The 17,883-nt window shown below is 40.7% G+C and overlaps 1 protein-coding gene across 2 annotated transcripts in view; it reads right to left on the bottom strand.

Annotated features, from left to right (window-relative positions):
- LOC136436097 (sodium- and chloride-dependent glycine transporter 1-like) overlaps nucleotides 1–17,883 on the bottom strand; it is a 44,588-nt gene that overhangs the window by 17,971 nt on the left and 8,734 nt on the right. For both annotated transcript variants that reach the window (XM_066429815.1, XM_066429814.1), the window contains exons 2-3: nucleotides 8,200–8,444; nucleotides 7,086–7,217 (exon numbers count right to left, since the gene is read on the bottom strand). In XM_066429815.1, the coding sequence (XP_066285912.1) occupies nucleotides 7,086–7,217; nucleotides 8,200–8,428 (361 nt within the window). In that variant the 5' untranslated portion in view covers nucleotides 8,429–8,444. The remainder of the gene's footprint in view (nucleotides 1–7,085; nucleotides 7,218–8,199; nucleotides 8,445–17,883) is intronic.

The raw sequence follows: 17,883 nt of genomic DNA, 5'->3' as shown, positions 1-17,883 counted from the left end.
TTCCCTCCCTTGACCCCGGCCACCCTTAAAAAACTGACCTACTGACCAATGCACCTGGACCCCCATGTAGACAGGAGTGTCATATTCTAGCTGATCATGACTCGATGAAAAACAATCCCGCGCATTCTACTCTTTGAGTATCATTCTGTATCTGTATACCCAGTATAACCCAGCTTCTGTATCTGTATATCCGGTATAACTGCTCTTCAGCGCAACACACCAGCTTCTGTATCTGTATCTTTATCTCCACAGCTGGTATAACCGCCCTTCGGGGTAACACACCAGCTTCTCAGACACACACTTGTGGCTACATCTATCACATGGAACGACCTGTCACACCTTACACATCCACAGTCATGTAACTCTAGACATTGTTAAGATCTAGCTAGTGAGGATGCCCCTACATGTACTGTACTTGATGCCAACAGACTCTTTATGTCCAGTATGAAGCACTGCACAACACCGAACAGGTCAAATATGTAGCCATAAATCTGGAGCACCAGATCGGCCACTCACTCTGGGTTAACACTTCACCCTGGGGTCATCTATCCTCCTCTGCTGTCTGACATGAACTTGGCCTTGTTCCAAGGTTAAAGCTGAGATTCTGTCAACAACTGGACTTGGTAACACTCCTGAGTCTAAGCAAATGAAACACTGGGGCTACACAGCCTTGCTACATTCTCAATTTCAAACGAAAGTAATTTTGCTTGCGTAAATTCATTCGAATTTGCCCGTTTTTGTCCAACTTTCACCCTACCCAGACCTGGAGCAGAGCCCTGACTAGACTTGGCATTATGCATTTGTATGAAATTGTTGTTTACAAAAACTACTGTGAACTTGCCATCTTGTTCTCAACCCTTATATAACAATACGAAGTTCATTGGTGAAGTGAAAGATAAAATAAAGTCGCAAAATCTACAAGAAAGAAACCCTCTGGCACTGACATCAGTTCAGCTTCCAGATTCTTTCCAGACTCGTCAAAAATATCACATTACAAAGCTACAGCAAGACCATGGCACCCTTGCAATCTGTCTGCTTCTAAAATGACCTTGGCTCTATCCCAACGTCATAGCTTACATTTTGTCAACAGTAAAGCTTGGCATTTATGTCTTCCGATAATAAAACATAAGCGTATCATCGCTTCTTGTTTCTGTTAACGTCTTTGTCAAAGTCAACATGAATGAAATCCCGAACTCTGTGTCTTCTAAAATTGACATTGTCTTTCCAGAATATGAAATCCTACTCAATGCTTGATCAACTTTTAAAAAGAAACAAGTTTTGTAATCTTTTATTCTGTTTTACTGAACTGAACTCTGTTTCACAAACATTAAGTGCGGTGAAAACTATGACTTCAGAGTCAACGTGAATGAAAGCAAGAAAATTTGTGCCACCCATCCAGCAAACAGATGCCTTCTAGAACCATCTAAATATCAAATTACAGCCCCAGCCATGAGACAGTTGTAATCTGCCTCCAGAATGACCTTGGCTCCATTCCAAGGTCATAGCTGACATTCTGTCAACAACAAGACTTGACATGAATGTGTTCTAACGCCATAAAACATAAAGAGGATCATCACTTCTCCTTTGTAAATTCTGTAAACAACTTTGCACATCTCCCACTAGGCAAGTTCATCAGTTCAATTTCAAAGTCAACATGAATGAAATCCAGAAAATCTGTGCCATCTGTCTACTGTCAGAGCCCTTCCAGAATGATCTAGACTATTCTGTTACAAGGCAACCCAGGACACTGACTCCCCCGGCTATGTATATATAGACATTCAGTTCACCCCAGGGTAGAATTTCCTGTTTTCTTTCCATCAAAACTAGCTTGACTATAAACACAGTAAGCACTGCATCTCTTATCACATACACGGCACATTCACAGCATTTCTAAATGCAGATGTGTTCTGAAGACACATGTGCAGTTCTTTCCGCAAATTGGTAGAATTCAGAATATTCAATTTCTCTCACATGAAAGTGAGCTAATTGCTCAACGACCTTTGAAATATCTACAAAAAATGTAATGTATAGTGCGCCTACATGTATGTACAAGGCTTTATCCTTAAAATACATACATTATGAAAAATAAAATTGTAATTAAAATCTATACCACTGGATTACTGCATTAATTTTCAGACGTTGCAAGTGTCCACCTGACTCTTTTCATCTGTGAAGTAAATAATGTTTACCCAAGACTTAAATATTCACATACGTACATACACTATGCTTCTATGGTCGAAATAACTACCATAGCTTTGCCCAAGAAAGTAGTTGCTAACTGACAGACACATTTCCTGTTTACCACAGGCACAGGGCTTGGATGTGGTCCAAATGTACCAACAAGACTAAACAACAAGACCAAATCTTGGCTGTCTACCAAATGGGCCTGTCTGATCAAGTTTGTTATGCATACATGTATAACGGTCATGTAAACATGTCGCAGTTCAAATACCCTGCCCACACTTGAGCCAAAGGTCCAGGGTTCTATTCCAAGTCATTCAACTTGGCATGACTGTGAGACTAGGTTTTAACAACTGCAGGCTTTGGCAAAATACGTCAGATTTTTCTGTTTCACCTTTGACATGCGTGTTCAAGTGCTTGTAGCAGACTGTTTGAGTTAAGTACTCAGCTCATAGAGCTTGTTTGGTTTTTATCATGTAGTTCGTTGTTGAATCTTCCAAAGACTAGTGGCACAAAGGTTTTCTGTGAAGGACTGTCTCCAGCTTTTAATTTTATTCTGTTCCATTCATTTTTGGGGAGCCCATTTTCTTGATTTTCGTTCTTAAATCTGTAATTTTAAAGTTACGAAAATACATTTCCAGCATGTCATGAAGTTAAGACTTTCTGGACAGAGGCACTTTGATTTTTGTTCGTCCCAACAAGAAAACTTCCGTCCTAGGACGTAGGGACAGGTCCTGGAGACAGCCCTGGATTGGTGGTACCAATATTTGTGCAAATTCAATCTTTTAACTTTAGCCTTTAACCCTACCATCTAGTGCCCTTCGCCCTACCATGCCAACTTCGAATATGTGTTGAAACGTCATTAAAAGAAATATGCAAAAAGGCCTAGGGCAGTACCACTAAGCGCTGCGGTTGAATGGCCGTAACAGACGCCCAAGTTCAAAGTTAGCTGCCCCCTTTGAGGTTCAGGGGCGTACAAACAAACAGCAACTCAGGTGGGCAGCAAAACCTTGAATCAGCAAAATACATGCAATTCTTTCTCTCTTCTTTTTTTGCACAATAATTTTTGTTCCTTTGCAATGGAATTACATTTTTTATTCTTTCTTTTTGCTGTCTCATGTGAGCATGCTTAAAAGAGCCATGGGAAATTATCATGTCCTGGTGTTATCCTTTCTAAGAATATCCTTTCATCCTTTAGTTTCATGGTGGAAAAATCATCTTAAACAATAATGTGCTTTCTTTAGGTTGAAGTGGTTATGGATAATGGTGCTACTTTTCCTGTTCTAATTAACATTCCAAATCCAATTTCATGTGCTTTGCAGTCTAATCTAGATCTAAGTTTTTTTGGCTTTTGAAACTAAAAACAACAACTTTGCAGCTGACACACAGGCACACAATTTGCATCTTTGTATTTTCTTTTCCAACATGAATCAAGCTTTTTTTCTCGCTGTTAGTCTTAGTACTTTCCAGTGTCAAAAGTAAACTGATAAAAATCACAGCTTCAAACTCATTTTGAGTGTTTTGAGTAATAACGGTATGTGAACCACCGTTGCTTTTGTCTATCATTATGGGTCTGCAGTAGATTTTGCTGACGTTTGGAAGGAAAGCTACATGTACCATAAATTGAGACTTCCTTAACTCCGAAAATTACATGTAGGTATCTTCCTATTCATGTTACAATCCTGTAATCTGTTCTTTTGTAGTTTGTTTCAGGTATAAAAAAAATAATAAACTGACAAATCAAGACAAAAAAAGACGTTGCACTTTTCCTGGACACAATAATTTCCCTCGGCAGTTTTCAACTCGGCATAAAGAACGGCAGCTGAAGCAGGAAAAATCTTCTCATTGCATGAGGCCGAGTGTCTACAACACTTCTCAACACATCGGCCTTTTCCTTTTGCCTCTCCGAAACAATGGCATGCTGTTCCCACCCGCTGTACTTATAAAAACATGCTTTGCATACGCCAGTGTAACCACGGATGACTAGGTACAGGTACAACGGTTTGCGAATAACGGCAACGGAACTGCACTTTTTGCAAAGTGATGTGTTCTCTTTGGATGGATGCAATTGCTCTGGGACCAAAATACCTGAAAACATGTCCAGACCCTTTAAATAAGTGTTTGTCCACTTGACAAGACTGTTGACCGGTGGATTTAATCATTTTGTGTTACATCAAACTGTGGTAATACAATGTATGTTTGAACCAATTTCTAAATTTGAAGTATACCCCCTTGGCACAGTGATTGAAATTTTTTGTTGAGTTTTGTACATGATTCAAGCCTTTTCTGCAAAAGTTCAGTAACAGCCCATCCCATGGCAAAAAGGGTGAACTGTACATCATTTCTTCCCAAACTCTTGCTTTAGATAAAGGCTTCTCAAAGGATGTAATTTATGACATGAAGTTTGTGTGATCTATCGTGGGGTCAACATGACGATACTTTCAAGTATTCTGGTTCCAAGCACATGAATACGAGACTTTGTAGATCAAAATATTAGTTCATAACATTATAAAACACAATACATACTGTAAATCGTAAAACTTTCGCAGCGACTTCATATTCACGGGGACCTCTCAATTGCAAATAGATAACACAGTGAATATGTCTCCTATGTATGACTTCTGTACCGCAGAATTGTTTCAATCACGAATTTCAAACACTGCGAAACTCCCCCTTTTCCTCCTACCGTGAAATAAAACCACTGTGAAAGTTCTGAGATTTCCAGTACCGTTCTGAAATGACTGAATCAGATGTCAGAATGTTGGTGTATGGTGGTGTTTTGAAGTTATAATCTGTAAAAACGTTTTACATTAAAACCTGGAAATTTTCAGGAAAACATCAGCCCCTGTGTACCCATAGCTATCAACAGACTTACAGTGACATGATGCAAAACTACAGCCGACATCAAAGTCAAGAAATCTTTGACTGTTGAAGTCTCTTCCTACACAGTCCATAAAATTTGTTATATACGCTTAAGATTTTTGAAATACTTTCAATGTGTTGTTTACCGTATCGATATCAATTCAGATTTGTTTGAAAACAACTATTAGGTTATCATGTTGCACAAGGCATTTTGTTGGTTTGATTCTTAATCAAGTGGCAATGAAATTCCACCAACTCCGTGACATTTTGAATTCTCGGCACAACACATGCCGTCGCGGCTACCCATGCACAATATTTACACCAATTAGCTGTGCCACTTCTCTTGGCCTCTTGGAAGAGTCATAAACATGTTTTCCCTGGCACAAAGCCAGCCTGCCAGTCTTAATTCAAACCTCAGCAAATCGCTGACAGCAGCGCAAATGGACCCTCTGTGACTTCAACAGTCAGTGTGGTTTCTTTATAATAAAACAGTGCAAATCAAACTGTATACGTAGAAAATTTTACCGAGCTCGACCAACCCGTTTGCACCTACCAGTACCATGCACAGTTGTACCATCATCAGATGCACAGAAACGAGTCAGCAACGAGAAAATTTTCCGGGTATCTCTTTGAGCAACAAATGAAAATGAAAAAATAAAAGCGGACGCTTTTTAATCTGCTTCAGTATAATCTTTTCCATTTCTTTAGGTTCATCTTTTTGCTTCAGTAAACTGTACTTCAAATAAAATTGCAGAGAGTAAATCTTTAGGAGGATGAGAAATTTGACTTGGATTTGATTTTGATTGTACGTAATGAATTAAACTTCCATTTTAGGAAGTTTCCAATGCTGATTTTGGCCTTCCGATGAATCCGTCACTATCTGAAGAGTTCAGCCAAACCTTTGTCTGTCCAAGACAAAATGAAGCAGATTCTATCGACACGAAATAAAGGAAGAAAATCACAGACTTTGGACGGCAGGGTTCCCGTCCTGATGAGAAACTGTCCCAAACGTTCAAATGTTTTTTTTCTCTTTACACAACTTAACAAACCATTTTCGAGTATAATTGAACCATCAAAAGTATGATTTCTCAATGGTACTTTTCTTAAAAAGACAGTTCCTGACCATCTGTTAACGGGAACTCCACCTTACCAACACAATAAGCCAAGCGCCGCACCGACGTACAAGACCACCTCCGTCCAAAACCAGGGGCCGTCCATCCCTCATACAACTGTCTCAACATTGTATGAAGGATATTTTCTCCTCATTTCTTTGCCTTGCTTGTTACTGCTGTTGTACTTAATGCAAAGCCTTTTTGCTGGTCAAGGCCACAGAAATTCTATCTGTTGGTTCTCGGGTCTTTGAAGATTATGTGCTGAGCTGGAAAACAGAGCCTGAAAGCAAAGTCTGTACCTTGGTACACAGTTTCAGGGAGTGAATATTGCTAAATTTTTTCTCCCAGCCTTGTTTTCATCTTGACTTTCGCTAAATTTTTTTCCTCAGAATGTCTAAGAACCAAGGTTATAACTTTGTGGCCCGCTGGAGTATGTTTTGGATAAGATTTTGCGGTGGCCCCTCATAGGTGGGAAGCTGTACTTCAGTGCTTGTAGTTTGAAGCTCAACTCTCCAGTATGGGGGACCCGTGCACAAATATGGCTGGTCTGAAGAAAAAACATATCACAACAGTAACAACCAAGGCAGCTTTTGCCATTCAATAACTGTGGGCATTTTTGCTCAGAATGTAGTTCTTTTTCTTAAAACTGCTGTCAGAAAAGAAGATCACGTTTTCAATGTCAGCAGATTTGGTAACCTTCTAGAATTCTTGATACCTAACCCCGCAACCAATTGAGAATTCGTAACCAAATGTCTACTTCAATGTGCTAAAATTTAAACCACTTGAGACAAAGGGAAAACGATAGCCAGTAGGAAAATTGGATACGATATAAAACCGCAGTGTGCGCTCCACCCCTGGGTTTGCTCAGAAGTGACTTAGGTGCAGGCTTGGCCATAACATCAATCCGGTTGCCGCACAAATGATACCAACCCTTGAAAATGGGACAAGCGCGCCAGATGGTGAGCGGCCCGAGGCTGCCATACTGCCCGAAGCTCATCTCCATCATGAACAGCGGGATGCCGGCAAACGTCAGGAACAGCAGATACGGGATCAGGAACGCACCTGCAGGAAGCAAAAAAATTCACAATTTGTTCAAATACAAGTTCTTACTTTAATAGAACTTAGAACTTTATATAAGCCCTTGTGTATAAACACTCAGACCTTTTAGCTCAGCGTTGGGAGTTAAGCCTGGAGACAACGCCAATCTAGCTCCAGTTTGCTCCTCTGAGCGGGTGCAAGCAGAATGACTTTCCTGACTTTGATTTTTCAAAATTAATAGTCGGGCACCGCCACACATTGCCAAGCGCTACACTGTAAATGTTCAATTACTTTCTATATGTATGACTTTCTCATGGAAGACAACCACCTCCCCTACTTGGGAAGGGCCACACGTTGCCCAGCCTATACAACATGGAGAGCATGTTGATCTATACTTTCTGAACATATTGCCCCCTTGCAGAAAAACTTGAGAGAGGATACCCACCTCCCCCGTTCCTGTAGCAGAGGTATGGGAAGCGCCACACATTGCACACATAGTTGAAGCATGTTGATACTTTCTGTACACACATCGTACATGTATTGCCCTCTTGTACTAAGTAGAAGACACAGAGAAAGACCCACCTCCCCCGTTCCTGTAGCAGAGGTACGGTAAACGCTACACATTGCCCACATAGCAGCATGTTTATACTTTCTGTACACACATCGTACATGTATTGCCCTCTTGTACTAAGTAGAAGACTCAGAGAGAGACCCACCTCCCCCATTCCTGTAGCAGAGGTACGGGAAGCGCCAGACGTTGCCCACATAGCACCCTAGCATGTTTATACTTTCTGTACATAGAAATGTACACCGTACATGTACTGCCCTCTTGTACTAAGTAGAAGACACAGAGAGAAAGACCCACCTCCCCCGTTCCTGTAGCAGAGGTATGGTAAACGCTACACATTGCCCACAAAGTAGCCCAGCATATGTTTATACTTTCTGTACACATATCGTACATGTATTGCCCTCTTGTACTAAGTACAAGACACAGAGAAAGACTCACCTCCCCCGTTCCTGTAGCAGAGGTAGGGGAAGCGCCACACGTTGCCCAGCCCCACGCAGTAGCCCAGCATGGACAGCATGAAGTCCAGCTTGGCCCCCCACTGGCCGCGGTTCGCGGCCACCTCGTCACGGAACTCCTCCTCCTCCTCTTCTTCATCCTGGACCGACAGAGGGATGCTGGCCTCCCTCATCTTCATGTCCTTAATGTTGATGTCTCCGTTAGACTCCATCTTTGATACTTGATATCTGTAGCAAAAACACACGAACATAACCATTAGAATCCATCTTTGATACATTATCTGTAGCAAAAGCAATGTTACAAACTTCAGTTAGCTTCCACCTTTGATACAACTTACTTTATCTGTAGCAAACATGTTTCAATCTACCTCAGCACTGAATGGCAGTTACATTGTACCATTGCCTTATTGCTGTCAGGTGTGGTGACTATGACACAGTTTTGCAACCACATCATGGTGGACTTAATTAAGGCAAGCGTGACTTCTCCGTGCCAAGATGGCCAAGTCGTCCCGCTTTTCGCGCACCGAGCAGAAACTCAGGTCGTACGTTTGAATCCTGGACCCGACTTGGAAGGGACTGCAGTTCAGATTGAACCTCAGGTGAGATTCAAGGGCTCAACACCTGGTGCCAGTTGTTAAAAACGCAAGCCGCGTGAGCAGTGCAAAGTTGCCAGCTATAAAAGAACGCACGCTTTGCCTCATACCTGACTGAGGACAAATGTTTTACCTTCCTCCCCACTACTCCAATCCTGGGCTGAATCCTCAATCTTCCCAAGGACAGAACCAAAGACACAGTCAAGGTACAAATCATGCAGAACGGATCAGCCTACAATCAGCCCGACACTTGGTGCCAGTTGTTAAAAACGCAAGCCATGCGAGCAGTGCAAAGTTGCCAGCTAAAAAAAATTGTACGCTTTGCCTCATAGTCATAACTGACTGAAGACAGATGCTTTATCTTCCTTTACTACTCCAATCCTGGGCTGAATCCTCAATCTTCTCAAGGACAGAACCAAAGACACAGTCAAGGTACAAATCATGCAGAACGGATCAGCCTACAATCAGCCCGACACTTGGTGCCAGTTGTTAAAAACGCAAGCCACGCGAGCAGTGCAAAGTTGCCAGCTATAAAAAAAAACGTACGCTGTGCCTCATACTCATAGTCATAACTGACTGAAGACAGATGCAAAGTTGCAAGCTATAAAAAAAAAAAAAACAGACGCTTTGCCTCATAGGCAACTGAGGACAAATGTTTTACCTTCCTCCCCACTACTTCAATCCAGGGCTGAATCCTCAATCTTCCCAAGGACAGAACCAAAGACACTGGCTTAACATTCAAGGTACAAATCCTGCAGAGCGGACCAGCCTGCTATCAGCAGAGCCCAGGCAGATGCATTTATGAATAGGAGGGAGGAATGTCGCAATATTAACCATCGTCCCCTTTGCGAGATTTCCCCCGAGACCATGTCATTAACTGTGGGGCACCATCACTGCAAATCTTGAAATGTTCGGGGCGGTTTTATTTTCAGGGTGACATCTCCACTGCGAATTCACCATGCCACAAAAATGCGTTTCTAATGCATTACTACTGTATTACAGAACTGTTTCCACCGTGAACTTCAAACATGGTAGAAAAAATTCTACTTTACCCAGGAAATTAAGTCCCTTTAAAAAGAACGGAATTTACAGTATCATAATCCAGTTACAATGAAGCAAGTATAATCCAGTTTGTCCGGAAATGCGTGAGTCGTCCCTTCTTGTAATACTATTTACTAATACTGCACAGGAAGTCACGCGGAGGAAGCAAGGCACAAACAAGATTTATTTCTCATTTTCTTAAGAATTCTGATGACACGGAATAATTATCCACATAATTTGGACAATCACTGCTCCCCTCAAGGGGAACAGTTTCCGGCGGAGCTGTGAGGAGTTGGAGGAATAAGATAAGAAAGTTGGCTCGTTCAGGCAAAATGTCGCGCATTAGAGTCGTAAATGAATTAAAATGTGGAGAAGACTTGGCTAGAACTCTGGTGAGTCATCTTAAAATGTTGCAAGCACATCATGTGGAAAATTCTATACGTCAATAATACACCATCGGGTGTACAGATACAGATTTCTAGATGATATTGTGGTATCTTCATTTTGTAAATAATTATACAAATACATAGTTGACTTAATACTTTTCAGTCAGAATTTAATCAGAAACATGTTAGCTATGATCCATCGTTGTTGACTTTTAGCTCACAATTTGGGCCAAATTGCCTGGAAATAAAGTCAAGTCAAGTCTCTTTCTACCTCAGTTCTTAACAGTACTAGTATCAGATCAAGATCTTTACAATTAAGCTACTGCTGCTAGACACGGGTCGGCAGAAACCAATATCTATAAGACGAAATAGATGACGGAAAAACCTTTATCTGGCAGGGGTGTATTAGCACTTAGGATCATTCCATTGCAATTTCTCACTGCGCAGATCGATACAAGGCCACGGTAAAGTCATTACATCCTGACATCCCAGTCTCGATGAGTAATTCCAGAGCTCTGCACTAAAAAACTAATGGTCTCTAGCGGACTTGGAAATGTTGGAGGGCTTACCATCTGGGGATGTCTGTATTTTCTCTGCTATCCTCTAACTAATGTCGTTATCAAGTTAGGGATGGTGTTGCAGTACAATGTACTTAGTGTTTACGGAAGTGGACTCTACGTGACACCCTTCGAATGATTTGTGATGAGCAAGAAAAAAAAAACGTTACAGAGTTATATTGAGTTTGCTGATATTGTCATATTTTGATATGTGTAATCTATCATATATTGTACAATTTTAATGACATCTTTTATGACATCCCCAACTTTACTGAGCAATACCAGAGCATTGCACTAATAACCTAATGGTCTCAGTGGACTTTGAAATGATAGTCTTGTTGCCTGGGGATGTCTGCATTCTCTCTGCTATCCTCTAATGTCACTGTCTGGTTTGGAGCTCTGGCTCTTTACTAGATTTATCAACAAATTAACGTCTTTGTGACACACTTCAAGTGATTGGTGATGAGCAAGAACAGAACTTTTTAAGTTATACAAAAGTCAAAACTCCAATCATGGAAATTTGAATCATTCTTGTCATATACTGATACACCAGTCTTTTAGATGCTAACATTTTTTAAAATAGACAAAAACATTAACACTATGACCTAGACTCATATGTGATTCTCACACAACTCCTGACATGACAGGTTCTCGGTGGGAATTATGTGTACATAAAAGGGTCAATTACTAATTAGTATGCCCTAACGGCACTAACCTAATCGTAAATTGCACTGGAGCGAGGTAATAATAGAAACAAGGCACTGATAAAATCTACACATGATGAATCCTACATATAGATCACGTAAATCTTTTCAAAAATCATTGCGGGTTCTTTGATGAGCAAAAATGGTTGAGCAATGGATAAGTAACTCGATCAGATGCTCGCAAATTGGTACTGATGGACGGACAGGCTTTACATAAGCTTCCTTTCTGCTTTCTACAATATGTGATTCAGAATCCTGAGACTGTATTTTTTTAGCTGGCCAAATTGCAGGTTGCTTTATAATAATAAATGTTTTCTCAAAATTTTTGCTATGAATTGTAGGTGGGTATTTTAGGTCTTGACTAACCAGGAAGCTCAGAAATGTTGGCAAAAATCTATTCTCTTTCTGGAACGTTAAACCTTGCGGAGTTGCAGTCCCGCACTTCTCCACTGGACAAAATTGGACTTCTATGACAAATAGCTTTATAGATTGCCTATGATCAACGATGTAAAATATGATCTACTGCTTTATCTGAATTCATCACTATCTGAAAGGGAGGGCAAAACAGGTGTAAGACAACTTAACACAAAAAAATTACAAATTTAACTTCTTTATCAACGCAATTTGTTTAAACTACTGCACTATGAGATTTGTGTTGATCAATACTACAATAGTTGCTGGCTCAGTGGATTGATATGAACCCCTGACCTCGCGATGCACCCAGACTCCAGAGGCAGGTCGGCAGGCGCCCAACCTGGGAGTCAAGTGTGAATATTCATTGGTAATTATGACGTGCTCATCTGCCATCTGTGGTCCTAACAGATGACCATTGACATCTTCCCATCTGCCGTCTTTAGATTGTGCATCCAAGTTGTTCTCTTCAGCAAAGTAAGACGTAACTGGGACATGTAGACATGCAGAGGAAGGCGTAGCTCTGGAAAAGGTGATACTAGTACTCGGCCAGAAGCACACAAATCTTTATGATCAATATATTATCAATAAAGCAAAAGTAACCGGAAATTTGAAAACTGACAAGATCGTTTAGAGACAGGTACACGGTATACGTAGTGCAGTATCATTGTTCCATTACTGTGGGAGAGCCCTGGAGTAACGGGCCTGTCTTGGACACCAAAATGACAAATTATTCCATCTTTCTCCCCAATAATAGCTATAAGGATTATGTAATAAAATGCAAAAGGTTATGTATTTCTAAATCTATTTCTAAAGAAAAAAGGAAGCTAGCCGTGATATAACAGCTAGCAGCGGCGAAATCACCATATATGGTCATACAACGGACCCCTGGAGATGAATTCATTATGTTCCAGAAAATAACAAGTCTACGCCAGTCATAAATATGGAATATACAAATGTTATAGACATCAGTAATGCACATACAATGTAGTCTACATGTTTGCACTGGCTTCATGAAACTAGTGGTTTTTGCCCGTTTTAACCAATAAAATATGAAATTTTCAAACCTGTATGTCATGATTTTGGTCAGCTTCTGTTCTACGCTAGCCAGCTCAACCTTCCCGTAAAACATGAATATGTAAAAATAATAATAAATATGCAAAACAAGCAACATGAAAACATTGCTAATATGAAATTCTAATTCGCCAGCCTGGATTTAACCATCAGCATACTAAGTTAACCATCTGCCACTAAATTTAACTTTTGGTTACATGCGTTTAGGTAGCAAAGAGAAGGTTAATGCATGCACTATTGAAAAATCTCAGTGTGATGCATGTATGCATAAATGGGTCTCAGTGTGGGGCCCAGAATGGGGATTTCTATAGTCGTACGTTTCGCCATGGACTCATCTTTTCATCAACTGTCTGGGGTTCTCTCCTATCTGGGGAGGCCGAAACAACCACATTCTGATGGTCTTCTTTGAAAATTCTCAAGGTGGCTTAGCCTGGATGCCAGACCCCCAATATCTATCCCACACAGTAGATATTTTATTAGAGATTGGTGGTCTGGCATCCAGGCTAAAGGTGTTTGTGAGATCGAAACAAAGAGGTACATCATTCTATGTCTTAGGGGAGAGCTCTGAACTGTCATTCAATATTCCTACATGTATCTATCTAATAATATGAGCATGAACATTATCATGTGATTTCAGAAGGGCTCTTGTTCTACCTTGTAGCTGTAATGTCCTTGATCAGGATTCAGGGATGCCCAAGTATTCATAAATATTTTATGGCATATATACGATCCATCAAGAAACAAAAGGAATCCATTCAAGTTTTACAAATAGTTAAGGATTCTATGATGATGATGATTTTATTCAGTAAGAAGCTCGCGGATTATGTTACAACATAATATAATGTATTCTGTAAAACATGCTCTCAACTTGGCCAGCAACATTTAACAAAAACCACCTGTGAAACTTATTCCGCCAGACACACCTTACTTTTACGACCACCATACATCACAGGGCAGGGGGCATTAGCAGCCCAATCCCATTGCAATAAAGGACAGAAATGCAAAGACTCTAAAGCCCCCATCTCACTGGACCTGCGCACGTTGGATGACCTCGCTGTGACCTAGCAATTTCTCGGCAAAAATCTTTTTAGGCTTTGTGTGTTTTGTTGCCGTTTTAGTCATAATTGTACATTTTACCTTATATTACCATTATTAAGTCAAGGGTTAATACAAATCCAGTTTAGGATGCAGCGAGGTCGCAAATGTGCCACAGGTCCAGTGAGAGGGGGGCTTAACATGCTCCAATGCCATCGGGGGACCTCTAGTGAAGAAATTACGGCCTGCTGAGCAAATCTTTATTACTTGGGGGGCCACAAGGCAATTTCTAAGGCATGCAAGCATTCAATGATGAATTCTACAATGTAGATGGACTATGCTTTGATAAAATGGACTCTTTGCATTTGCATAAAATTCAGAGATTTGCTGAGACCGCTATTAAGGCCTAAGAAATCTAATGTTTTTACGATCATGATCCTTAAAAGAATTAGGGTTGGCAGGTAGGGATCCTCTAGGGAGAACATATTGGAAAACTATTCTATGTTTTCATCACTCAGATGTCAGACTTTATGTCGCTTGCCTGGCGCCACTCGACAAAAAAAAAGTTACATTGTAGTAATTTGTACTTTGTAGGGTCAGCACGATTTTGCCAGGGTTAGTAGGGTAACACATTTGCTTTCCAATGACCAACCAGGTATTTTTGAACACTCTCTAACTAGGGAGTGGTACTCACAATCCACCATTTTCCCCAGACATTGGCCCCCTTACTAGTCTAAATGTTGTAAAAGCACCACACATCACGGTCCATTCCTCCACATCTGCAGTCTCTGCACGTAAGGAAGATCACCTTTATGGCAGTCCACCCTACACTTAGGACGGCACAAACCATCTCAGATCATGACGGGTTGCAGAGTACACTCAGGGCTTTGCTTGGCTGGGCCATTAAAGCCATACAGGCTCTCTGACTTCACGAGTCGAGAGAAGCAGGGCATCTTTGGGAAGATATTTCAGAGATGTTCTCATCAGTCAACCTGAGACCGCGGATATTCGTGCAAAGCTGGCTTGAGAGGAGCTTGGTCAACTCAGGAAACAAAAATGAATAAACTCCATCAGGACTGGGAACTTATTGTGAAAAAATTGTTATTCAGAAACCTGCAAACTACAGGTTGGAAGATACATGTATTTTTTCAGCTTCGATTTCATTTTCAACATGATGCAACTGCCTGTCTGCCCTTTAGAATATTATTACATATTAGTAATTAGATATTAGTAATCATCACTATGATTGAAGGCAGTGCAGAGACTTGCATGTAGGCACGATTCCAGTATTCACGTAAAAATCCCTTGTGCTTTGACTTCTAAGTTATGAAATATGAATATGTTTCATCACACTGTATGGAAAGGGCTGAAGAGCTTTGCCTTGTGACTCAGCCCATCAAAACATGCACTCTGGCGTGGAGAATAATAAATGTGGACTGAACTTGAATGTGAAACTCGGGTGTGGCTGGCAGCCAAGACTTTTGTTGTCCCACACTCCAATCCCATCCTCTTTTCTCACTCAAGGACAGTTGTAAATTGCCTATTTTGGACCCGTGCCCAGGCTTTTAGCTAGAAATAAAAAAGAGGGAGTCCAAAGTTGTTGTGATTGCAAATGTAAAGCGCGACGGAGCCGCGCGGCGCCATAGGCGCCGCGGCGAGCGCCGAAGGTGCGAGTTTCTTAGGGGGGTCCGGAGGCATTCCCCCCCGGAAAATTTTGAAATAATGATGCTCTCAAACGCTATTTCCTGCATTTTGAGGGGCAAATTTTGTGGAATACAGCCTAGTATATTCCTTAGGTAGAACATCATTTTTGTATGTATAGTAAGGCTGGAGGGAGGGAGGCATGTGCACATTGCAGGGGTTGAGATTGGATGTGGAAGACCAACTAAAAATGTGAAGAAAGGAAAAATTCAGCCAGGTTAACCTTCTTTAATTTGTTACTCAAGTTTACCTTAAACTTGTGACATGTTGACCTGAGCATATATTTACTTCTACAACTAGACTACAAGAAAAATTAATTTAAGAAAGAATACTTAGAACATGTTGACCTGAGCATGCACTTTCTTTACTGCAACATTTAAAGTTCACTGTAAGAAAACTTAAAACATTTTGACCTGACCAAACACTTTTCTTTACCTAACTGCAATAAGAACTGTGGTATTCAAGAATACTTAGAACATGTAGACCTGACCAAACACTTTTCTTTACTGCAACAAGAAAAGTTTACTTTAGGAATACTAAGAACATGTTGACCTGAGCATGCACAAAACACTTTTCTTTACTTTACTTTACTGCAACAAGAAAAGTTTACTTTAGGAATACTAAGAACATGTTGACCTGAGAATACACAAAACACTTTTCTTTACTTTACTTTACTGCTACAAGAAAAGTTTACTTTAGGAATACTAAGAACATGTTGACCTGAGAATACATAAAACACTTTTCTTTACTTTACTTTACTGCTACAAGAAAAGTTTACTTTAGGAATACTAAGAACATGTTGACCTGAGCATGCACCTACTGCAACATTGAAAGTTCACTGTAAGAATACCTACAAAATACTTTTCTTTACTTTACTTTACTTTACTGCTACAAGAAAAGTTTACTTTAAGAATACTTAGCACATGTTGACCTGAGAATACACTTTCTTTACTGCAAGTGAAACAAGAAAAGTTACCTGTGAGAGTTACTGCTATGATAGTACAGTAAAACAAGTTAATCTTTAAGCTACTTTAATCTCAAAAACTACAAGCGCCTGGGGGCCAGGAGATACTCTTCTCTCTGAAAGAAAAAAGAAGAAAAAAAAGAAGAAAAAAAAGAAGAAAAAAAAAAAGTTTTAAAAAGTTATTATTTCAATGAAACCTTATTAGCGTCAACTGTAAATATGTATATAGTGGGAATGAAGTAAACATCTCTGCACAAAAACATCCATTTATCGATCTTTTGAAAGTACAGGCTTCCTCTTATTCAAAGGAATCATACAAATTTTGACCCCTGTTCCGCTATGTTATCGGCATGTGCGCCCCCCTCCCCACTACAGTTATCGCCAGTTGCACGGTGCCGGCGTTTTTGTAGCTGTTTTTCCGCCGATTTACCGACAGTTATTGCCACCAAAGAAGCCACAAAAACATCCGAAATGCCTTCAAAATACCCCTATAGTTTATCGGACTTTCTGTCACCTTTGTAAACAACGGGAAAAGTTCCAAGCTTACCTTCACTTTTTCCCGCGCAAGGGTAAAGGGACGTCCACTATATTCCACCAATAACAGCGCCCGGGCACATTGCGTCACTGAAAATTGGCCAATGCGATGCAAGTCTCGCCTTTCGCGAGATGTAATCTACGCGTGGTTTCGCGAGACTTCATCGGAAAAGAAACATGGCGGACGATCGAAGCGACGAAGCGGCTGAATCGGCGAATTTTCATCGCATTCAGCTAAGTTACCGGGGAAAAAACGGGGCGAAAATAGCGAAAATAAACGGGCGTCTTGAGGGCGTCTTGCCTAAAAGTAGGGCGTCCAATTTCTATTATTTTCAGAACAGCGCGTCCAGATGACGCCCTGACGCCTCTCTGCCTAAAAGCCTGCCCGTGCCCTAGTCTACAAAGCCTGATAGCATTTTGCCAAGCACTCAATTCAGATTATAGAGGAAAGGTCTATCTTTTTAAAAAATCTGCGAAAAGGGCAATTATCCTATCCTAACACATGATCAATGCAAGCCATGCAGCACATGAATGCTCCTACTCTCCAAGCAGAGCTAGGGTTTCGGCTGGTTTTTGACGTGTTTTTAGGCGTTTTTTACTTTGTCATCGTTTTTGTTGTGTCGCCAACAAAAACGATGACTAAGTAGAAGGCATGACAAAAACGCCT

This window comes from Branchiostoma lanceolatum, chromosome 6 (genome assembly GCF_035083965.1).
Source record: "Branchiostoma lanceolatum isolate klBraLanc5 chromosome 6, klBraLanc5.hap2, whole genome shotgun sequence".
NCBI lineage: Eukaryota > Metazoa > Chordata > Leptocardii > Amphioxiformes > Branchiostomatidae > Branchiostoma > Branchiostoma lanceolatum.
Note: the sequence above shows the minus strand (reverse complement) of the source record. Positions and strands in the feature narration are given on the sequence as shown.